Source organism: Phyllobates terribilis, unplaced genomic scaffold, assembly GCF_046119375.1.
Source record: "Phyllobates terribilis strain yellow unplaced genomic scaffold, ASM4611937v1 Scaffold_3__8_contigs__length_932513732, whole genome shotgun sequence".
NCBI classification, from domain to species: Eukaryota; Metazoa; Chordata; class Amphibia; order Anura; family Dendrobatidae; genus Phyllobates; species Phyllobates terribilis.
In genome coordinates this window covers 349861383-349886932 of record NW_027362763.1, presented here as the reverse complement: position 1 = coordinate 349886932, position 25550 = coordinate 349861383, and the positions used below count along the sequence as shown (strand labels likewise).

At 43.5% G+C, this 25550-nt stretch overlaps 1 protein-coding gene across 1 annotated transcript in view; it reads left to right on the top strand.

The window, feature by feature from the left end:
• Window positions 1-25245, top strand: part of LOC141258110 (receptor-type tyrosine-protein phosphatase eta-like) — a 228931-nt gene extending 203686 nt beyond the window's left edge. The window contains exons 8-10 of the mRNA XM_073673118.1: window positions 20179-20436; window positions 24251-24324; window positions 24411-25245. Of these exons, the coding sequence (XP_073529219.1) occupies window positions 20179-20436; window positions 24251-24324; window positions 24411-24485 (407 nt within the window). The 3' untranslated portion in view covers window positions 24486-25245. The remainder of the gene's footprint in view (window positions 1-20178; window positions 20437-24250; window positions 24325-24410) is intronic.
• Window positions 25246-25550: the final 305 nt, after the last annotated feature.

The window sequence follows — 25550 nt, the reverse complement described above, 5'->3', positions numbered from 1 at the left end:
ACAGGGTGATTACACACAGCCCAGCCTCATCTCATCCCAACGTGGATTGGGTGACAATGAGGAAGAGGAGGAGGAAGAACAGGAGCTAGTTTCCTGCGCTATAGATGGTACTACCTGCACAACTGTCATACCGCCTGTTCAGCATGGATGGCATGAGGACAGGGAGGAGGAGGAGGATGAGGAAGAGAGCATGGTCAGTCGTCCTCTTGGTGAGGATATGGAAGTCTTGCCTCTTTGCAGTCTGGCACACATGGCTGAGTTTATGTTGTGCTGCCTTTCCCGTGACCCTCGCGTAGTCCAAATTTCGGGTGACAGTCATTACTGGTTGGTGACGCTTGTAGACCCATACTACAGGGAGAACTTTCTGTCTCTTATTCCCTTGCAGAACAGGCCTAATAAAATAGTGCAGTACAAGAAGGCCCTTGTTGCGGAATTATTAAAAAAATTACCATCTGAAAATGCTGGCGGCAGAGGTCACAGTTCGTTGGACAACCAAGAAGTACAGGAGAAAGAGACACAAATGCAATACAGCAGAGGCAGGGGAACACTGTCAAAGTTCTAGGACAGTTTTCTCAGACCCTCCCGTCGCACAGGCCCTGAGGCGCAGGGTACTCTCCCAAGGAGTGCAAAGTTTGGAGGGAGTACTTGCCAACCGTACCAACGTCCTCCGTGATTCCTCTGTGCCTTATAATTATTGGGTATCCAATCTGGACCCGTGGCATGAACTGGCTCTCTACGCCTTGGAGGTCCTTGTCTGCCCTGTCGCTAGCATTTTGTTAGAGCGGGTTTTTAGTGCTGCCGGTGGAATTATAACCGATAGCCGCATCCGTCTATCAACTGAAAAGGCTGACAGGCTGACTCTTATAAAAGTGAACAAGGGCTGGATTGGGCCAGACTTCTCAACACCACACAATGATAGCAGCATAACATAAACTCAAATACAGTGTCTTTTTTTGGGGAGGTCTAACTTTATTCCCATACACCTCTGTCTTCACACCCAGACATGGGTATACGCTTCTTGATTTTGTCTATTTGCTCTTGTCCTCCTCCTTCTCCGCATCCTCATCCTCCACCACCATATCACCACCATATGTACCATATCAACATATCTACATCTCTTGCAAGGGGTATTGGAGTTCCTCCAAATTTATGGCAGCCGTTGCTTCACTGCATAGGCAAACACTATGGGAGATCCACTTCCTAGTAATGGGAACATTGTTTTAGGAGGCTCTCTGACCTCTACTTCTCTTGCAAGGGGCATTGGAGTGCCTACAAATTTTTGGCAGCCCTTGCATTCACTGCACACGCAGTAACAGTATAGGAGACCCACTCATTAATAATGTGAACAACAAAGCATAGCCGGCTGATGGCTCTCTAACAATAGTGAAGGCCGACTGCTGGTCCTTTAAGAATACTAAGGGTCGCCTGATGGCCCTATAAAAATAGGCTTTGTGACTTTCAGAGTCCCTCCATCATAAAAGAAACAGGATGTGTCGGATGATGTTTCACACACCATTTGGTCAGATAAGGTTGTAAAATGTTCCCAGTGAATGCATTTGTCTTGGTTGAAAGCAGTGCAAAAAACGTATCAAAAACGCTATGTGTGAACATAGCCCAAGGTGTGGAGGAGCATTTTTGTTTTTGTATATTTATTTTGCCTTATATACAAGTCATTACCCTGGAAAGGATGTTCCTTAACATATTTCCCAGGAAAATCCATTTTGGTTTTGTTTTTGTATGTTGTTGACAGCAGTGACCTGGGAGTCAGAAATGCTTCCAGGGGTCTTCCCCATGCTGTTCCCATGTCAATTGAGCACTGTTCCCATCGATTTGGGCAATTTTTAGGCCCCCTGCAACCCGCCGGAGGGATCCGCCTGAAAAATGCTCAAGTTTCCCATAGACTTACATTGGGCTCGTTGCTCGGCTCGAGCACCCGAGCATTCCAATTCCTGAGCATTTTAGTGCTTGCCCATCACTATTAATACACTTATTGAATGTGGTTTTGAGCAGTTTGAGGGGTGCAGTTTTTAAATATTATCATTTTTGGGTATTTTCTGTCATATAGGCCCTTTAATGTCACTTCAAACATGATGTGGTGCCTAAATAAAAACGGTTTTGTACGTTTTGTTGGAAAAATAAGAAATTGCTGATAAACTTTTAACTCTTCTAACTTCCTAACAAAAAAAAAAATGTTTAAAAAATGATGCAGATGTAATGTAGATATATGGGATTTTTTGTTCATAATTTTTTTGTACAGCATGACTAACTGGTTTAAGGATGTAAAAATTACAAAATTTTCTATTTTTTTTCCCAAATTCTGATATTTTCACAAATAAACGCAAAAAATTTCAACCTAAATGTACCACTAACAAAGTACAATGTGTCATGAAAAAATATTCTCAGAATCATAGGGATTCATTGAACCATTGCAGAGTTATTACCACATAATGTGACACTGGTCAGAATTGTAAAATTTGGCCTAGTCAGGAAGGTGAAAACAGGCTCGGGGTGAAGGGGTTAATGCTTCATTCATTCAATGTGATATGTATCTTGTGTGCACATATACTGCACATAAACTAGTTTGATTGATGTGAATGTGTGGTAATTATTATTTTAAGATAACCAGCTGGTGGACAGTAAAATGTCTCGAAGAAAATTTTCTTGGTTTACATATTTTGAATGGTTATAAAGCATAAAAAGTCCATTCAATATTTTTATTGGTAGCAACCTGAAAAAAGGACAAGAGAAATATTATTTTTGTAATTTTTTTCAGTTTGCTCCTATTAAAATATTGAATGTTTAGAATAAGGATGGTGCTCATAAGTTAGTAATAGTAACATAGTAACATAGTTTGTAAAGCCGAATAAAGACTTGCGTCCATCAAGTTCGACCTGTTAGTTCTGTAATTGCGAAAGTTGATCCAGAGGAGGGCAAAAACCCCAAATGATATTGCCTGGCTCTTGGCTCTTTGTATATAACTGTCTTTATGTGGTTGAGCATGTGCAGTAATTCTTTATATTCCTGCCTCTAAAGCTGCTCTCAGTTGTAAAACTATAATCTTTTGTTTATACAGCTCTTGAAGAGAGCCGGCCAAGACAGAGGATAGCATAAAAAGTCAGTCGGGACAAAGGAATCTAATTTCATCTGGCTTACAGTCTATTAGTGATGCCCATACTATTCGATTAAGCGGGCTGCCCAGTACTATCTAAGTGCACCCCATGATGCACCCCATGATACTACTATTCTTCTTATTGTGGCTTTGCTTCTAGGTTAGTGTTAGGACTCGCAAGTTTAATGCTAAGCAATCACCGCCTCCATGAACTGGGTAGTAGTGTTGAGCCACCCCCGTAGTGTTCGAGTTCGGTTCGGTTCGTCGAACACCCGTGTGTTCGCCGAACTGTTCGTCGAACACCTTCGAACATCGTTAAAACCAATGGCAGGCAAACAAAAACACATAGAAACACATAGAAAACACCTTCAAAGGTGTCCAAAAGCTGACAAACTGCTCAGAAGACACAACTAACACATGGAAAAGTGACAAGTACATATAGTCATGAGAAAATAAAAGAGGTGGAGGAGTAAAAGGAGGGGGAGACACAGATATAGGCATGTCATGCCCTTCTAAAATCCAAAAAGTGAGAAGCCGACACGTTCAGTCCGCTCCTGCCCGTGCCACCTCCGTGTCGCCGGGTTTGTGCCAGAGCCGCGGTGAACCCTGACGGCCAGCCCCCCTCTCCCAATACTGGTGCCTGTCCGCTGGTGGGTCGAGCGAGCCCCCCTGTGGTGGAGGCAGCTCTAAGCTTTTTAATTTAAATTGTCTCTCTAATTTGAATGAATACACTTTAAATCCATTTACAAGGATCTATTGGAGGGCAAGTCTCATGCCAGCAGCCGCGTAATTCCAGCTCCAGTAGCGTCCACTAAAGCTGCTGCAGTTAAAAAGCTTTTATAAGGATCGAGCTCGGCTGTCCACCGCAAGGCATCCTACTGCCAGTCCCAGCCCCTATGCCTTGGGGTGCCTCCTGATGCTCTTCACTGAGTATCCCGTGGTCCCGAAGCATTTCCTTTGAAAAAATTAAGTGTCCAAACTACAGGTGGTGTAGCTTGCTTAACAGCCGGGATAATCCGCTGACTAGCAGACACTGCTACTAGGCACAAAGTATTTCCTGGGCTAGATGCAGTTAAAAATTTGTAATTAGATACTCTCGTTGGATGCTGAGAAAGCATTCCATAGAGTCTCCTGGCACGCCATATATGATTCTCTTAAAAAGCTTGGGGTAGGGGTCTAGGGGACCCTTTTATAGCCAAAATCATGGCCCTGTATCGCAATACGTCACCTAGGCTGAAGATAAATGGAACTGTAGCACCCTGAGGGCTCGGTTGCTACAGAGGTATTGCACCTCACCCAGAGGTGTGATATCTCACTCTCAGGTAAGGATGGAGTGTGGATCAGGACCCGACACCTGCATGCATTACACCACATTGCCGTGGGGCAGGGCGACCAATATGCCCCTGAGATGGGCACGACAGTCCCTGTCCCTGGCTGGAGTGGGGGGAGGGAACACTGAGGAAGGGGAACCCTGTAGTGCAGGATCAGGGAGGAAGCAGTTCCTGGGTGCATTGAGAAGGGAGAATAAAAGGTGGGCACCATCTTAGTTCAGTGCAGAGAAGTCTGAGCAGAAGTGGCAGGGAGCAGGGGCTCTGCATGAGCTCTGCTCCGGAGGCGGGCCTAGTAACAGAGGCCCAGGCCTGGAAGAGGGAGAAGGAAGGAAGAGGAGCGGAGAAGGCTCCCGGAACGAGGAACGAAGGGATCCCAGGGGTGCGGACGGGCGAGTCGCCACCGCACGCCCGAATCCACCTGCATGGAGGGGTCAGGCCAAAGGGGGAGACCGGTCCCCGAAACTAGTGGAGGCAGGAAACGACCCTCAGCTAGAAACCGGAGGCTGTGACATTTTATGTGGCGCAGCCCCTCGCTACACCCGCTAGGAGGGCAGCACATAGGGTCAGGGAAACTGGCGCCAAGTTTACCAAGAGGAGGCCCGAGGCAGCCGGACAGAAGGGTTGGTAAGAAAGGTCAGACAAAGGACACACAAAGGGGGTCCTGTGAAGCGCTCCAAAGTTATCTGGGAGTTGTCTGAGCCCCTCACCTGGTGAGCACAGTACGACGTGGGCAGCCATTACCTGCAGACGTGGTCTGGATAATAAGAACTGTGAGTAAAGGCCCTGGACTGCATCACTGACTCTGTGTCGTTACTGCTGCTGCCCTGCACCATCACCCCCATCCTCCGCATACACTGCCCTGAGGCTATACTCCTCCCGTGGGGAGTTATGCTACGCTCTGCTGCACCCACAACACCAGCCTCAGCGGTCTGCCCTGCAGCGGCGGTTCACTCTGACCACAATCCACGGGTGGCGTAGTCGGACATTTAAACATCAAAACCACATAAATAGTTCCGCCACTGGTTTGACCACCCTGAGCCACGGAACCGGGTCGCCGCCACGAAGACTACAACCACCAGCATCCACCAAAAAGGGTCCGGCTCCGGGTGTCCCAAGGCCCAGGGGGTGCATCAGAACATTTTCATCACCTTTCACAATCACCAATGGGACAAGGCAGGGATGTCCTCTGTCCCCTCTCTTATACATCCTAGTGACGGAGCACCTGCTCTCATCAATTCGCCATAACCCCAATATTAGGTGGATTGAGGTGGGAGGCACCGAGTACAAGTGCTCTCTATTTGCTGATGATGTACTAGTATATATCACTCAATCACATATATCCATCCATGCTGTTATGGCTGAAATAGATCACTTTGTTACATGGTCAAATTTTAAAATCAATGCAGCGAAGTCTGAGGCCCTCGATGTCTCCCTCCCCAAATCCATATAGGATTCCATCCAGTCCAACTTTCCCTTTGCCTGGCCCTCACAAGGTATCAAATACTTAGGAATTCCTATTCATAGAGACCTCTCCCATCTATGTTATCTTAATTTTGGGCCCTTTATTGAACAACTCCATACAGACCACGGTTGGCAAGTTAGAACTGTAAGATTCACTACGTGAACCACTGGTGTTTTGTGGAAAAGCACATGTACACTGTGTTCCAAATTATTATGCAAAAAGTGTTTAGGAGTGATAAGGGAAGAATTTGTTTGTTTGTCAGTTAAACTCATTGATGGTGATGTGTGTCAGGGCTCTTTATATCACTGTAAGCAATTGCAGACACCTGTGCTAATTAGTTTGGCAGGTGTGTCCAATGAAAGGCAAGACTACTTAAGAAGGCTGTCTCACATTATTAAGCAGCCTACATTTTCTGCCAAAATGGGAAAGAAAAAGGATGTGTCGGCTGCTGAGAAGCAACAAATTGTGGAGTGTTTAGGTCAAGGCATGACTACAATCAACATTGTGCGATGATCAGGATGAAGTGTCTTGGCAATCAAGAAGTATGTAGCTGATTCACAGTACACACGTGTGCGTGCTGATAAGGGCAAATTGAGGACTCTTTCCTACAGGCAATTACGTCAGGTTAAAAGAGCAGCGGCAAAAAAGCCTTGTCATAGCAGCAGACAAGTTTTTGAAGCTGCTGGTGCCTCCAACGTCCCCCGAACAACAAGATGCAGGGTCCTTCAGAGGTTTGCAGCTGTGCATATGCCATCCTGTCGACCTCCTCTATCCACTTCACACAAGCAGAAACGGCTCCAGTGGGCCAAACATTACATGAAGACTGATTTCAAAACTGTTTTGTTCACGGATGAGTGCCGTGCAGCGCTCGATGGTCCAGATGGATGGAGTGGAGGATGGCTGGTTGATGGACACCCCACGCAAACACGGCTACAGCGCCAACAAGGAGGAGGTGGAGTAATGTTTTGGGCTGGAATCATGGGGAGAGAGATTGTCGGCCCCTTTAGGATCCCTGAAGGCGCTAAAGATGAACTCCATAATGTACGTGGATTTTCTCAAACAGCATTTCCTGCCATGGTTCAAGAAGAAGAACCATGTATTTCACAGCAAGATCATTTTTTTGCATGATAATGCACCATCTCATGCTACACATAAAACATCTGCATCTCTGGCTGATATGGGCATAAAAGGGGACAAACTTATGGTGTGACCCCCATGCTCCCCTGACCTCTACCCCATTCAGAACCTCTGGAGCATCATCAAAAGGAGTGTCTATGATGGCGGGAGGCAGTTCACATCTAAGCAACAGCTCTGGGAGGGTATTCTGTCCTCATGCAAAACAATTGAAGCAGAAACCATCCAAAACCTGACAAATTCAATGGACGAGAGAGTTCAGAAGCTCCTTTCGAACAAGGGGTCCTATGTGAAAATGTAACATCACCTAGAATAAAGTTTTGAGTTGAAAACTGTTTGATTTCAGTTTCTAATAACCTGCTAATGCTTATAATTTCAAAAATGACCATTTTTTTGGTCTTTATTAAAATGAAAAGGTTGATCGAAAAGTTTGGGGGATCTAAGAGTGTGGCAACCCAGTAGTCATGATTACTTCGAATTCTGACAATATGAGGGTCATGTTGCAGGTAGTGCAGCAAGAAGGCACTTATGTGTCTTGCGCATCTCGGAGCCCCAAAGTTATTTTCCGGCTAGATGCAGCTACAAATTATCATTAATTTTAAATCTGGTGGAGCTTAGTATAGATGGGCTAATAGGATCAGTGCTGCACACTGCTACAAAGCCAAAATTATTTTCCAGTCAAGATACAGATAAACATCATTAGTAATTTGAAAGCTTAAAACGGTTGGTAGGGTGATTTTAACCAATCATCAAGCTTTTACTCTCCCCAGGATGACACAGGGGTAGGAAAGTCGTTTCGGATCCATGATTTGTTCATCTTTATGAACGTGAGTCTGTCTACATTATCAGTGGAGAGCCGCGTGCGCTTATCTGTCAGCACACCACCAGCAGCGCTGAACACACGTTCAGACAGAACGCTGGCTGCGGGGCGTGACAAGATCTCCAAGGCGTAAGTGGCTAGCTCCGGCCATTTATCCAGATTGGAAGCCCAAAAAGAGCAAGGGTCCAGTGACACAGTCATGGCTTCAATGTTTACTTGGAGATACTCCTGTACCATCGTCTCTAGGCGTTGACTATGTGTCAGACTTCTTGTCTCCTGTGGCCTTGCAAAGGATGGGCTAAAAAAGTGGTGAAATGATTCCGCAAAATTGATGTTACCAGCAGATACTGTGGTTCTGTTACGGTTTGAGTGCTGAACACTTGACGGTCCCACGGTTGGCAAGTTGGAACTGTGAGATTCACTACGTGCACCACTGGTGTTTTGTGGAAAAGCACATGTAAGATTCTGCAACAGTCTCTGCTGATACTCCTGCATGCGTGCATCCCTTTCTATGGCAGGAATAATTTCTGCAAATTTACTTTTGTACTGGGGATCTAACAGTGTGGCAACCCAGTAGTCAGGATTATTTCTAATTCTCACAATTCGAGGGTCATGTTGCAGGTAGTGCAGCAAGAAGGCACTCATGTGTGTTGCGCATCCAGGAGCACCAAGTCCCTGTTGTGTTGGTGGCGAGGTAACAATCATGCTTCCTTCCTCTGTCCTCTCCCCCCAACCTCGCACAACAGAAATGTGATCAAGGTCTCCCTCATCTGATGAGTCTTCCATCAGTTCGTCCTCCACTTCTTCCTGGGCTCCTGCACCTTCCTCACTAGTTTGGCTGCTACCATGCGCCCTGGTAAAACCATCTCCCCCACCCTCACATGCCTGCCGCCTTGGTGCTGCCGACCGTCTGGACCTTGCAGATGTTAGCCCTTCCGCATACAACTCCTCCTCCTCTACTTCCTCCACCTCCTCTTGTGCCACCACCTGACTCCGAATTCTGTTTAACATGTGCTCCAGCATGTAAATCACCGGAATAGTCATGCTGATAATGGCATCGTCAGCACTAAACATCTTCGTCGCCATTTCAAAACTGTGCAGAAGGGTGCATAGGTCCCTGATCTGAGACCACTCCTCCAGCGTGATTTGCCCCACCTCCGGATCTCGTTGGCCCAGGCTATACGTCAGAACGTATTGCACCAGGGCTTGTCGGTGCTGCCACAGTTGCTGCAACATGTGCAGAGTTGAATTCCACCGGGTAGGCACATCGCATTTTAGCCGGTGAAGTGGCAGGCCCAACGACTTCTGTAGAGATGTAAGTCGCTGAGCTGCGGGATGCGAACGGCGGAAGTGAGCACACAGCGACCGTGCCCTCTGCAGAAGGCCATCTAGTCTGGGATAGTGGGCTAAAAATTGCTGGACAACCAGGTTCAACACGTGAGCCATACAAGGCACGTGTGTGACATTGCCCCGGCGAAGGGCCGCACCCAGGTTTGCAGCATTGTCGCACACGGCCTTCCCTGGTTTCAGGTCCAGTGGAGACGACCATTCATGAAATTGGTTCTCCAGAGCTGACCACAACTCCTCAGCTGTGTGACTCACATTTCCCAGACATTTCAAAGTAAAAACCGCCTGATGACGTTGAGCCCTACTGCCAGCATAGTAAGGAGGAGTGCAGGATCCCTTCTGCGCAGTTATAAAGCTTGTGGCATGACCAGACAGGCTTTGGGTGCAGGTGGAAGACCGAGAGGAGGTTGAGGAGGCAGAAGCAGTGGAGGAACTTTGACATAAAGAGAATTGACGCACAACTCGTGGGGACGGCAAGACTTGGACAGCAGCCCCTTGTCCTGCTGTCACCATAGTTACCCAGTGCCCAGTCAGCAACATGTAACGCCCCTGTCCATGCCTACTCGTCCAAGTGTCTGTGGTGAAATGCACCCTGTCACACACAGAGTTTCTCAAAGAAGCGGTGATGTTGTGTGCGACATGCCGGTGGAGCGCAGGCACACCTTTCTTTGAGAAGTAGTGCCGACTGGGCATCTGGTACTGGGGCACTGCGACGGACATAAGGTCTCGAAAATCCTCTGTGTCCACCAGGCGGAAAGGCAGCATTTCTGTAGCCAAGAGCTTGCAGATGGTGAAATTCAACCTCTTAGCTTTCTCATGGCTAGGAGGAAATGGTCTTTTACTTGTCCACATCTGAGGGACCGAGGGCTGGCTATTGTGCTTAGACGGGGTTGATAAGGGTGTCCCCGGCAAACTGCCGGTCTGTGAGGAAGATGCAGGCGGACATGTTAGGTTGCCTTGATCCAAAGGTGGTGCTATCGATGTCGGACAGCGCTCAACACCAGCTGGTGTTACCACCTCCAAAGAAAATGATGACCTGCCAATCACGCTGGCTGTTGCGGGTAAAGAGGTGGCAGGTCTGCGCCCCAAAACAGGTGTGACTGCTGTCCCCCCAGTCACAGAGGATGAAGAGGCCACGGATGCACAAGATATGGCAGACGGTGGTTGGCCCGGCCGGCTAGGCCGCATTGTAGCACACTGAGCTTCCCACTGCAACTTATGCTTCATGTCCATGTGCCGGTTCAAGCATGAAGTACTCAAACTATGTATTTTTTGGCCTCTACTTAGCTTTTGCTGACAAATGTTACAGATAACACGAGTTGGGTCATCTTTATCGATCTGAAAAAATGCCCAGGCTATGCAAGGCTTAGCACCCATGCGACCTGAAGAGCCACCACGACTTGTTGTGAGAGGCAGAGTTGTGTTTGAGGATGCAGTTGTTGACGTGCTTCCAGTACTACGTCTCTGTCCAGGAAGGCGCAACCTGACCTCGTCGTCACTAGCATCTTCCTCCACCTCCTCTGCTGACCTCATCTCTTGGCTGACTGTGGGTTGACAGTAAGTGGGATCTCCAACCTCATCATCATCACCCTGTGCGTTATCACACCCGTCGTCCTCAGAGCCAACCTGTTCCTGCCCTGACAAAAAACTAAAGTTGTCGCTCCAATCAGGTATTTGAGTCTCATCATCGTCTTCCTTATTGTCTCCACCAACAGGAGTTACAGTTTGGGAATGAGGGTCTACATTATGGTCAGAACCTTCTGCGTCTGGTCCTGGATCCGATTCATAAAGATTCTGGGCATCAGTGCAGATCATTTCCTCGTCTGGATTCACAGAAGCACTGGAGTCGACCTCTGATTCCCAGGCTATAGTATGAGTAAACAGCTCTGCAGACTCAACCATCTGTTCTACCTCATACTCAGACGGGCAGCTGGAGATTTGGGAGCTGTGAGGAAGCAAGTGCGATTGGGGTGACACCTTTGAGGACTGGAGTATTTGTGATGTTGAAGTTGATGTGGAGAAGAGCACACTTAAAGGAGCACTTGATATCCGTTGAAGCACCTGCTGTTTTTGTGCCTCATCTGGAATTTGTAGCGATTGGCGTGGCCGTAAGAAAGGGATCTTATCACATTGTCCGCTAAAAGAAGTAGACATTTTAGTTTTGCTGGAAGATGGTCTTTCTTCTGCAGATGTTACTGTTGCTTTAACACCTACCCCACGGACACAACCTTTTTTCCCCTTCCCAACACGCCTATTTCCCTTTCCACCAGCAGCAGGCCTTTTTCCACTCATTTTGGTGGTTAACTAATTAACAACTCTGGAGTTGTTTGCACAAAAAAACAATGGATGGGAACCGAGCAGAGCTGAGTGGCCAAACTGTGGTATTAGGCCAAAACTATTGGCTGGGTTAGATGCAGAAAAAAATTATATTCAATTTGCAACCTGATGGAGGTCAGTATAGATGGACTAATAGAGAAAGTCCCACACACAGCAAGAAGCCCAAATATTTTTTCAGAGGTAGTTGCAGAAAAAAAATATATTCAGTTTGCAACCTGATGGAGGTCAGTATAGATGGACTAATAGAGAAAGTCCCACACACTTCTAGAAGGCCAAATATTTTTTCAGAGGTAGATGCAGAAAAAAATTATATTCAATTTGCAACCTGATGGAGGTCAGTATAGATGGACTAATAGAACAAGTCCCACACACAGCTAGAAGCCCAAATATTTTTTCAGAGGTAGATGCAGATAAAAATTATTTTAATTTGCAACCTGATGGAGGTCAGTATAGATGGACTAATAGAGAAAGTCCCACACACTGCTAGAAGGCCAAATATTTTTTCAGAGCTAGATGCAGACAAAAAATTATTTTCAGTTTGCAACCTGATGGAGGTCAGTATAGATGGACTACTAGAACAAGTCCCACACACAGCTAGAAGCCCAAATATTTTTTCAGAGGTAGATGCAGAAAAAAATTATATTCAGTTTGCAACCTGATGGAGGTCTGTATAGATGGATTAATAGAACAAGTCCCACACACAGCTAGAAGCCCAATATTTTTTCAGAGGTAGATGCAGAAAAAAAATATATTCAGTTTGCAACCTGATGGAGGTCAGTATAGATGGACTAATAGAGAAAGTCCCACACACTGCTAGAAGGCCAAATATTTTTTCAGAGCTGGATGCAGATAAAAATTATTTTTAATTTGCAATCTGATGGAGGTCAGTATAGATGGACTAATAGAGAAAGTCCCACACACTGCTAGAAGGCCAAATATTTTTTCAGAGCTAGATGCAGAAAAAAATTATATTCAGTTTGCAACCTGATGGAGGTCAGTATAGATGGACTAATAGAACAAGTCCCACACACAGCTAGAAGCCCAAATATTTTTTCAGAGGTAGATGCAGATAAAAATTATTTTTCATTTGCAACCTGATGGAGGTCAGTATAGATGGACTAATAGAGAAAGTCCCACACACTGCTAGAAGGCCAAATATTTTTTCAGAGCTAGATGCAGACAAAAAATTATTTTCAGTTTGCAACCTGATGGAGGTCAGTATAGAAGGACTAATAGAACAAGTCCCACACACAGCTAGAAGCCCAAATATTTTTTCAGAGGTAGATGCAGAAAAAAATTATATTCAGTTTGCAACCTGATGGAGGTCTGTATAGATGGATTAATAGAACAAGTCCCACACACAGCTAGAAGCCCAATATTTTTTCAGAGGTAGATGCAGAAAAAAAATATATTCAGTTTGCAACCTGATGGAGGTCAGTATAGATGGACTAATAGAGAAAGTCCCACACACTGCTAGAAGGCCAAATATTTTTTCAGAGCTAGATGCAGACAAAAAATTATTTTTAATTTGCAACCTGATGGAGGTCAGTATAGATGGACTAATAGAGAAAGTCCCACACACAGCTAGAAGCCCAAATATTTTTTCAGAGCTAGATGCAGAAAAAAATTATATTCAGTTTGCAACCTGATGGAGGTCTGTGTAGATGGATTAATAGAACAAGTCCCACACACAGCTAGAAGCCCAATATTTTTTCAGAGGTAGATGCAGAAAAAATATATATTCAGTTTGCAACCTGATGGAGGTCAGTATAGATGGACAAATAGAGAAAGTCCCACACACTGCTAGAAGGCCAAATATTTTTTCAGAGCTAGGTGCAGACAAAAAATTATTTTTAATTTGCAACCTGATGGAGGTCAGTATAGATGGACTAATAGAGAAAGTCCCACACACTGCTAGAAGGCCAAATATTTTTTCAGAGCTGGATGCAGATAAAAATTATTTTTAATTTGCAACCTGATGGAGGTCAGTATAGATGGACTAATAGAGAAAGTCCCACACACTGCTAGAAGGCCAAATATTTTTTCAGAGCTAGATGCAGAAAAAAATTATATTCAGTTTGCAACCTGATGGAGGTCAGTATAGATGGACTAATAGAACAAGTCCCACACACTGCTAGAAGCCCAAATAATTTTTCAGAGCTAGATGCAGAAAAAAAATATATTCAGTTTGCAACCTGATGGAGGTCAGTATAGATGGACTAATAGATTTTACTTCACTAGGTGCAGTAAAAAAATTGGTATTCTATACACAGGTGGTATATCTTGCAACACAGATAGGCTACTCCACTGACTAACACACTCTGCAATAGGCCTGCCTGGCAAAAACTGATAGGAACTGATGTAACCTAGTCCTGAAAAGGACTGCAATTACAATTAGTCTTTACTCCCACAATCTATCTATTTAAGAGCACAGACCTGCCTGATAAAAGTCGTAGGAAATGCTGTAACCTAGTCCTTAAAAGGACTGCAATCACAACTATTCCCTACTCCCAAGCTATCTGTAGATTTGTGCGAAAATTGGCTTGAAATTAACAAGGTATAGCGCACACAGCAACAGCGGTGCCGTCTAACACGCAGCTGCAGCAGTGAGAAAATGGTGGCGACGGGGAAAATGGCTTGGTCTTATAGGGCAAGGACATGTGACATACACTGCCAATGACACATGCCCTTGCTTGTATGAAAAAAGCACTTCGTTCCGTGTGTGCGCTGCTGATAGGCTGACAGATTGCACCTCCCCACTGTAAATGCGGGAAAGAGAAAAAAAAATGGAGATCTTCATTATTCCTGCAGAGATCCATCCCCTGCCCCTCCCCCCACCCCGCTGTACACTCAAACTGCGTATTAACATTAATTTTCATCATTACTGAGAAAAAATCCAGTTATGATTTTGGTGCACGAACAGTTATCGAACATAACCTCGAACAGCCGAATTTTTCTCAAATCGTTCGTGTTCGCCGAACGGCTCGAACACCGCCCAAAACAGCTCGAATTTGAGATTGGCGAACAGTTCGAGTAGAACAACGCTCATCTCTACTGGGTAGGTTGTGAGTGATTGTCTCATCAGTATTTTGCACCTGTGTTGCCTCCATCTTTGTTATATGGGTTTTCTGCATCCTGAGTGCATTAGTTCTTAGATCTGGGCAAGTAAACACTGTTGCCCTTTTTTGGGTGTATTTTTTCTTGAATTTTGGGGGAATTTTTATTTTTCTTATTCTGGCTTTGCTTCTAGGTTAATGTTAGGACTCGCAAGTGTCAGGACCCTTGACGCGGGTTGCGAGCTTGCGTATTTTAGCCAAAATATCGACTAATACCTCATATGTTATATATACGTATCTTTTGCACTTTTTTATTCCAGGGTGCAGCCAGGCCCATCAGTGTTGGCATTGCAAACTGGGATGTCTGTCTTCATGGGGTGCAACCTCTCAACAGAGGAGCCGGGGAGAATGACTCCTGCAGCAAGCGGCCCTGGAGCTGCGCTCAGCGAGCGGTGTCCTGTCACTCACTGAGCGCAGCAGAGGTCCGGGATCCGCTCGCTGCAGGAATCATTCTCCCTGGCTACTCGGCGTGAGCGGTCTCATGGATTATAGTATATAATAATATATGTTTTCTGCAGTTCTATGTAACCAGAGATAACACAGTACAAACTCTCTGAGTACAGTTAAGGTAGTAGCTATTATCTGCAGTCCTATGTAACATCATAGATAACAGTGATGGCACGCTGAATACAGATTGTATATTATCTGGGTTACATAGGACTGAAGGAATAATCCATTACACTGTGATAACTCAGTACAGATCATAAACAGTGTATGGACTCGATTAAAAAAAAAAAAGTCTGTGCGCCTGTGCACTATTCTGTCTGGCCGCAGGAGCAGAGTGCTTTTGCTTCCTGAGCACATCTCGTGTTTTGCGCAAACGGTGGGGCTTCAAGTCCTGAAACCCCCACTGATCACAGAAAATCTGGAGGGCATTTGATGTCCTGTCAAATATTAGAAAAAAATGTTTAGGCACTCTTTAAAAATGTTGACCAGAGGTTGAAAATGAAAGTAAATATTTAAAAAAAAAATTTATAACCAACATGATAAACTCCCCACCAGCCTTACTTTTCCTGCAGCGATGATGTCAGGTACAGTCACTGAGCTCACCTGCCGCACATGCTGACATTATTACTGAGGCCAGGGAGTGGCTGCAACAATCATGGAGAAGTATGGCACTTCATTACTGCAGGAAAGCAGACAAAACCATCAGAATCACCGGATTCAAAATTTATAGTTTTATTGCTTTGTGAAACAAAAACAAATGATTTTATTTTTCAATTTTCTGTCAATGGAAATGGAGCTGTACAAGAGCTTATTTTTTGCGTTACAAGGTAAAGTTTTCAGTGATACCATTTTTCGGATGCATGTGACTTTTGATCACTTTTAACCCCTTATCGACCGATGACGGACATAGCACACCATGAGCAGGTGTCAGTTCCCGCATTATGATGTGCAATGTCGATTATGGATTAAAATTGTCACTGTGTGGAAACACTGTGTCAACAGCGGTCACTGACAGATGACCGGCACAGCTAGAGATGTGGGGACCCATTTCAGAGGTCCCCACGCTCTGATCGCTGTGAGTGATCAGTCAATCCGACTTACGAATTACAGCATGTGATCAACAGGAAGTGCTGAAATATTAGCACTTCCCTGCATGATCACCGCCAGGAGCTCTGCGCAGCTGACAGCAGAACTCCTGTGGTAACAGCCAGGGCTACTGGCGGATTAACCCTCCAGATGCTGTAATCGATAGCAATACTGGGTCACTTGTGAGGGTTTCTTGTGTTTTGGAACCTTAAGAGGCTTTTCAATTGTGATATGGCGTCCGTAATCTATTCCAGACCACTTTGCACTCCAAAAATCAAATATCGGTCCTTTCCTTCCAAGCCCTGCCGTGTGACCAAACAAAAGTTTCTGACCACATATAGAGTATCCCTGTACTCAGGAGAAATTGCACAACAAATTATGAGGTCCATTTTCTCCTGTTAACTTTGAGAAAATGAAAAATTTGCGGCTAAAACACGTTTTTTTTTTATAAAACTTTATTTTTCATTTTCACGGTCCAATGTTTTAAAATTCAGTGAAGCACCTGTTCAAGATGCTCTCCACACCTCTAGATAAATTACTTGAGGGATGTATTTTCCAAAATGGGGTCACTTGTGGGGAGCTTCCACTGTTTAGGCACCTCAGGAGCTCTGCAAATACGATATGGTGTTCGCTATCTAGTCCAGCCAATTTCGCAATACTATGGTACTACAGTATTTATAGTTTAAGTGTTGAAATGATCTTAAGTGCAGCTCACTTAAGAGGACTAAAAAAAAAGTAAAATAAATAGTTTTTAAAAATATATACAGTACAGACCAAAAGTTTGGACACACCTTCTCATTTAAAGATTTTTCTGTATTTTCATAACTATGAAAATTGTACATTCACACTGAAGGCATCAAAACTATGAATTAATACATGTGGAATTATATACTTAACAAAAAAGTGTGAAACAACTGAAAATATGTCATATTCTAGGTTCTTCAAAGTAGCCACCTTTTGCTTTGATGACTGCTTTGCACACTCTTGGCATTCTCTTGATGAGCTTCAAGAGGTAGTCACCGGAAACGGTTTTCACTTCACAGGTGTGCCCTGTCAGGTTTAATAAGTGGGATTTCTTGCCTTATAAATGGAGTTGGGACCATCAGTTGTGTTGTGCAGAAGTCTGGTGGATACACAGCTGATAGTCCTACTGAATAGACTGTTAGAATTTGTATTATGGCAAGAAAAAAGCAGCTAAGTAAAGAAAAACGAGTGGCCATCATTACTTTAAGAAATGAAGGTCAGTCAGTCCGAAAAATTGGGCAAACTTTGAAAGTGTCCCCAAGTGCAGTTGCAAAAACCATCAAGCGCTACAAAGAAACTGGCTCACATGAGGATCGCACCAGGAAAGGAAGACCAAGAGTCATCTCTGCTTCTGAGGATAAATTTATCCGAGTCACCAGCCTCAGAAATCGCAGGTTAACAGCAGCTCAGATTAGAGACCAGGTCAATGCCACACAGAGTTCTAGCAGCAGACACATCTCTTCAACAACTGTTAAGAGAAGACTTTGTGCAGCAGGCCTTCATGGTAAAATAGCTGCTAGGAAACCACTGCTAAGGACAGGCAACAAGCAGAAGAGACTTGTTTGGGCTAAAGAACACAAGGAATGACAATAGACCAGTGGAAATCTGTGCTTTGGTCTGATGAGTCGAAATTTGAGATCTTTGGTTCCAACCACAGTGTCTGTGTGCGATGCAAAAAGGTGAACGGATGGACTCTACATGCCTGGTTCCCACCGTGAAGCATGGAGGAGGAGGTGTGATGGTGTGGGGTGCTTTGCTGGTGACACTGTTGGGGATTTATTCAAAATTGAAGGCATACTGCACCAGCATGACTACCACAGCATCTTGCAGCGGCATGCTATTCCATCCGGTTTGCGTTTAGTAGGACCATCATTTATTTTTCAACAGGACAATGACTCCAAACACACCTCCAGGCTGTGTAAGGGCTATTTGACCAAGAAGGAGAGTGATGGGGTGCTACGCCAGATGATCTGGCCTCCACAGTCACCAGACCTGAACCCAATCGAGATGGTTTGGGGTGAGCTGGACCGCAGAGTGAAGGCAAAAGGGCCAACAAGTGCTAATAATCTCTGGGAACTCCTTCAAGATTGTTGGAAGACCATTTCCGGTGACTACCTCTTGAAGCTCATCAAGAGAATGCCAAGAGTGTGCAAAGCAGTCATCAAAGAAAAAGGTGGCTACTTTGAAGAACCTAGAATATAAGACATATTTTCAGTTGTTTCACACTTTTTTGTTAAGTATATAATTCCACATGTGTTAATTCATAGTTTTGATGCCTTCAGTGCGAATGTACAATTTTCATAGTCATGAAAACACAGAAAAATCTTTAAATGAGAAGGTGTGTCCAAACTTTTGGTCTGTACTGTAGATCATTAAAAAATTCAAATGATCCCCAAATCCCCCACTAAAAATAAAGGAAAAAAACATTTGGTATTGCTGCATTAAATCCTGACAACAAGATTTTGTAGTGTAAAAACATGGCTGTAATGGCGTTGTTATACAGGTACATTGTTATCTTTGGGAAAGAAATCTGCTTTGTAATTCTTTAATCACCATTTGAAGTTTTCTGCTAATTAGATTTGGGCGCACAGGTCCCGGACTGTATACTAGATCTTCTCCTCCCTGTCTGTGATTCCCCGGTCCCTCTGCCAACCACTGGTCTCTGAATGATAGGTTACTACTGAGATTCAAACAGAGGAGGCAGGTTATTCACAAACCAAAGACAGACGGAGGAGCCTGTGGAGATGCTTTTCTTCAGCAGGGACAGGGAAGCTGGTCAAAGTTGATGGGAAGATGGATGGAGCTAAATACAGGGAAATCCTGGAGGAAAACCTGTTAGAGGCTGCAAAAGACTTGAGACTGGGGCGTAGGTTCACCTTCAAGCAGGACAACAGCCCTAAACATACTGCCAGAACTACAATGGAATGGTTTAGATCAAAGCATAATCATGTGTGTGAGTGGTCCAGTCATAGTCCAGACCTAAATCCCATTGAGAATCTGTGGCAAGATTTTAAAATTGCTGTTCACAAACACTCTACATCCAATCACACAGAGCTACGGCTGATTTGCAAAGAACAATGGGCAAAAATGTCTGCCTCTATATGTTGTGGTAGATCGGCTCACTTGGTTGCACATAGAGGTAGACACAGGAGCAATGTCTCTTTTAAGTCTTCTGCTGGGTTTATTAAGAATGCTGCACAAACCACAGCAATGTTAGCAAATTCAAACACTGCCTTCCTGGCCTAAAAGGAAAAACAAAACATAATGTATGGCACAGTCCTTGATGCTACGGGTAACCGCCCGCTTCAGGAACAAACCACCCAAGGTTTGTCTTTCCTTCACATAACAAAACAACTCAGAGCTTTCACCTCCATGCCCTCCCCACACACAAATGCTCTGAAAGGCTGGGATTTTATCCTCTGGTCTCCTCCATTGCTACAGGTGTTTAATCATCCTAGCACTAAATATGGCTAATTAACCCCTTATTCCTTCATGCGCTGAAACCCTTTTCCTATGTTTAATTATTGGAGCTAACAATCTCAGTGCTACACATCTTCCCTCCAGTACTTTACCAGTGACTTTGTCACAATGTGTAAAGCTGGTAGAGACATACCCCAGAAGACTTGCAGTGAAAGGTGTTCGTAGAAAGTATTGACTCTTGGGGGCTGAATACAAATGCACGTCACAATTTTCACATTTATCATTTAAAAATAATTAGAAATCCATGTGTCATTTCTTTACACTTCACAAATACTTGCTACTTTGTGTTGGTATATCACGTAAAATCTTAATAAAATACATTTAAAGTTTGTGGTATAATATGAAAAAATGTGGAAAGGTTCACTGTATGCATAAACTAAAGACAACATGCAATAAATGCATTACCATTGTGACATATATAATGTACAGACATTGCTTGAATGGTATAATAATTAATACAAAAAATGTCACTTTTCTCTTTGTAGGTCCTGGAGCAGTGAAGAACCTGGCTGCAGAAAATATCACTACCACTTCTTTCACTCTAAACTGGCAGTCTCCAGAGGGAAATGTTAGTGGTTATCTCATCCAAATCAGTGGAAACGTAAATGTTACAGGAAATACAACATATACAACATATACACCTGGAAGTTTGTCTCCCGGAAAAGCTTACAAAGTTGTGGTTTCAGCTGTGGTTGGTGATTCTACAATACAGGGAGAAGGCTCACAAATAGTGGTACAAACAAGTAAGTATTTTGACAACTCTTCAATGTATTGTTAATTAAAGAGGTGTTCAGTTGAGAACAATTAACTCACCAAGACTTCCAGAAATCTCCAAAACAGGGTTCTGCAGTGTCCTATCTGATTGGAGCTGTGTACAGCATGCACACTGCAACTCCACTCATTGTCTATAGGACTGTCTGAAATTGACAAGCGCTGTACTCAGTTATCTCTGGCAGTCCCATAGACAATGAATGCTAAACCGACACTTTTTTAGATGGGACACTGCAGAACCCCATTTTCTGGATCGGTGAGGGTCCCAGAGTTGGAATCCATGGTGATCGTAATGTTATTACCTATTGCATGGTTCTGTGGATAGGTGAAAACTTATTCATACTGGAGAACCCCTTTAACCACTTTCTGACATGGAGCATAATAATACACCCTACGTCAGATCCCCCTGTTTGATGCGATCTCCGGCGCTGAGCCCGCACCTTTCCGGGCACATGTCAGCTGATCTATACAGCTGACATGTGCCCGCAACAGCTGCGGGTGGAATCGCGATCCACCCGAGACTGTTAACCAGTTAAATGCCGCTGTCAATCTCTGACAGCGGCATTTAACTCGCGGTTCCGTGAAGCTTGTCATTGGCCCCGCCCATTGGCGAACCCCGTCACATGATTGCAGGTCATCGATGGATTGGCATGACAACCCGGAGTCTGCAGGAGACCCCTGTGGTTGTCACTGCCAGATTGCTGACCGCTTGGTGAAAAAATCTGCTACACACAGATCTGATGTGTGTAGTACAGAAGATCAGACAAGTGCTGCTTCTAGTCTCTTATGGAGACTATTGAAGCATGCAAAAAGTAAAAAAAATGCTTTTAAAAATATAAAAAAATATAAGTTTAAATCATCCCCCTTTTGCCCCATTCAAAATAAAAAATAAAAAAAACAACACACATATACATATTTGGTATTGCCGTGTTCAGAATCGCCCGATCTATCAATATAAAAAAAAAAATTATCCGATCGATAAACGGTGTAATGAGAAAGAAATTAAAAATGCCACAATTACGTTTTTTTTGGTCGCCGCAACATTGCAATAAAATGCAATAACGGGCGATAAAAACATCGTATGTACATCAAAATGGTATCAATAAAAACGTCTGCTCTGCGAGCAAAACATGAGTCCTCACCCGGCCCCAAATCCCGAAAAATGGAGACGCTACGGATCTCGGAAAATGGTGCCATTTTTATTTTTTAGCAGACTTTGGATTTTTGTTTCACCACTTAAATAAAAAAGAACCTATACATGTTTGGTATATATGAACTCGAAATGACCTGAACAATCATAATGGCAGGTCAGTTTTAGCATTCAGTGAACGTGGTAAAAAAAAAAATACCCAAAAAACAACTGTGGAATTGCACTTTATTTGCAATTTCACCGCACTTGGAATTTTTTCCCCATTTTCCAGTACACGATATGGTAAAATTAGTGACGTCGTTCAAAAGTACAACTTGTTCCACAAAAAATAAGCCCTCACACGGCCATATTGACTTAAATATAAAAAAGTTATGGCTCTGAGAAGAAGGGGAGCAAAAAGGAAAACACAAAAATGGAAAATGGTCCGGTCATGAAGGGGTTAAGCAATTTGCAATTTGCAACCCCAAGCCATTGACTTTTGGACACCTGCACAATAGAAACCTGCAGCGCAGTGCACAGACAGACAGGGCCAGGAGGAAACAAAGCGTGCTCTATGAGGTGCAGGGGAGGGGGAGACTATGATAAATAAGCACATAGGCGGGGATTTCGGGGATTACTAATCAGATAGACGGGGATTTCTTGGCATCCTCGGGATGCCAAGCCTGTGCAAAACCGAGTTGATAAAAACACATTTCTCTGCAATCAGACCTCTACTATGGGCCATACTGGTGTGTATAGATTTACTATAACTTTCTATAACCTACAGTGCTGGTCAAAAGTATTGGCACCCCTGCAATTCTGTCAGATTATACTCAGTTTCTTCCTGAAAATGATTGCAATCACAAATTCTTTGGTATTATTCTCTTCATTTAATTTGTCTTCAATGAAAAAAACACAAAAAGAATTGTCCTAAAGCCAAATTGGATATAATTCCACACCAAACCTAAAAAAGGGGGTGGACAAAATTATTGGCACTGTTTGAAAAATCATGTGATGCTTCTCTAATTCGTGTAATTAACAGCAACTGTAACTTAACTGTGGCACCTAACAGGTGTTGGCAATAACTAAATCACACTTGCAGCCAGTTAACATGGATTAAAGTTGACTCAACCTCTGTCCTGTGTCCTTGTGTGTACCACATTGAGCATGGAGAAAAGAAAGAAGACCAAAGAACTGTCTGAGGACTTGAGAAACCAAATTGTGAGGAAGCATGAGCAATCTCAAGGCTACAAGTCCATCTCCAAAGACATGAATGTTCCTGTGTCTTCCGTGCGCAGTGTCATCAAGAAGTTTAAAGCCCATGGCACTGTGGCTAACCTCCCTAGATGTGGACGGAAAAGAAAAATTGACGAGAGATTTCAACGCAAGATTGTGCGGATGGTGGATAAAGAACCTCGACTAACATCCAAACAAGTTCAAGCTGCCCTGCAGTCCGAGGGTACAACAGTGTCAACCCGTACTATCCGTCGGCGTCTGAATGAAAAGGGACTGTATGGTAGGATACCCAGGAAGACCCCACTTCTTACCCCGAGACATAAAAAAGCCAGGCTGGAGTTTGCCAAAACTTACCTGAGAAAGCCTAAAACGTTTTGGAAGAATGTTCTCTGGTCAGATGAGACAAAAGTAGAGCTTTTTGGGAAAAAGCATCCACATAGAGTGTACAGGGAAAAAAAAGAGGCATTCAAAGAAAAGAACACGGTCCCTACAGTCAAACATGGCGGAGGTTCCCTGATGTTTTGGGGTTGCTTTGCTGCCTCTGGCACTGGACTGCTTGACCGTGTGCATGGCATTATGAAGTCTGAAGACTACCAACAAATTTTGCAGCATAATGTAGGGCCCAGTGTGAGAAAGCTGGGTCTCACTCAGAGGTCATGGGTCTTCCAGCAAGACAATGACCCAAAACACACTTCCAAAAGCACTATAAAATGGTTTCAGAGAAAGTACTGGAGACTTCTAAGGTGGCCAGCAATGAGTCCAGACCTGAATCCCATAGAACACCTGTGGAGAGATCTCAAAATGGCAGTTTGGAGAAGGCACCCTTCAAATATCAGGGACCTGGAGCAGTTTGCCAAAGAAGAATGGTCTACAATTCCAGCAGAGCATTGTAAGAAACTCATTGATGGTTACCGGAAGCGGTTGTTCGCAGTTATTTTGGCTAAAGGTTGTGCAACCAAGTATTAGGCTGAGGATGCCAATACTTTTGTCTGGCCCATTTTTGGAGTTTTGTGTGAAATGATCAATGATTTGATTTTTGCTTCATTCTCTTTTGTGTTTTTTCCTTGCAAGCAAATTAAATGAAGCTAATAATACCAAAGAATTTGTGATTGCAATCATTTTCAGGAAGAAACTGAGTATTATCTGACAGAATTGCAGGGGTGCCAATACTTTTGGCCAGTACTGTATATGCCCATAGTAGAGGTCTGATATCTCCCAGGGGGTGACAGATTCCCTTTAAAGACCCATGTGGAGAAAAAGTACAATATAAATGACAACTGCATAAAGTTATTTTGTCATTCACTATTGTTTTTCCTAAATTTTCCAGTTTCAGCTTACACTTAAAAAAACATACTTACGTTAGCTAGTGCTTTACAATTTTATCTTTCACACTCAATAGTTTTATTACTTTTATTTTGCAGATGCCAACAGCCTGTTTATAACACTTAAATATTCATCAAGTGATGATAATTCTGAAGTTGTAGTCATGAATGAGGTAAGAAATAGAATTAGTACAGTTTATTATTAATACAGATGCTATATGAATGAACACTAATATAAATCTTCTGTGATTTGTTCTAGCTGAATCGTATTATTAACCAACAGTTCTCCGGCCGGAATGTGACAGCTGCTTTGAAGCAAATCAAAAAAGTTTAGTTCTGTAAAATATTGGATACAGTTTTTAACCACTTTGACTGAAGAAATAAAAAACATTCTCTTAAGAACGCAATGAAAAGAGTAAAGTCTCAATTAAATTTTACACCAATGTATTATAAGACTGGTGGCCTTTCCATGAGGGACTGAAGAAAGAACCTTTGGATCTGATGTCTTGTACTGAACCATTCTTGGTTAAAGTAATCTTTTCCTTGAATGCCTTTAAAAAGAACCTGTCACTTAAAGGGCTAGATGCCTTTCTCACAACAAATGGCACTGTGGGTATTAAACAGACAATGTATTACTGGTAAGGACTGATGGATCAAGGTCTTTTTTCAACCTATGTAATTATGTAAAAAGTGGTTGGCCACATTCATGAAGGTTGCATTTTTGGGCATTTTACAGGAAGTTCGTCTCCCCTCAGCATTCAACTTTCAACTTTGATATTGTCTGTGGTTAGTAATTAGCTGGGAGAAGCTCAGAAAAAGTCAGAAAACAAAGTTACAAAGTCTGTCAGAATGCCCTCATTTACCGATTCTCCACTAACTCTGTCTGCCACAAACAGCAGAGAATATAATACAAAAGCTATAGAAGGCAATTGGTGCAAAATGTGTAATTAAATCGAATTGCAAAAGTGAGTTTTAGCCAAAAATGCATGCATTTAAGTAAAAAATTGTCCCCAAAGAGTGAAATTTCCCCTTTTAAATAAACTTATGTTGCATTTTAGAAAATACTAAACTTTATAATTTTATAAATTGCTAAATTAAAGAGGTCTGAAGTATTTTGTTTCTGTCTATGTAAATATATCATATGCTTATCTTTTATGTTCAAGTACTTTTTCTCTGCTGTAGGCTCCTTCAATCACAAGAAACATTAGGGTCCAAAAAAATTAGGTGTTAATTAGAGATGAGTGGATTGATCCACGGATGATCGCGTTCAAACACTTTGAGATTTGCATCAGAGAGCGGGTTAATGTTTTTTTGCGTGGCCACACGGTTTTCCCCATAATGCCATGCAGCTATAACATCAAGTAGATTATCATACATTGGACAGTGGTGGTTAGTACCT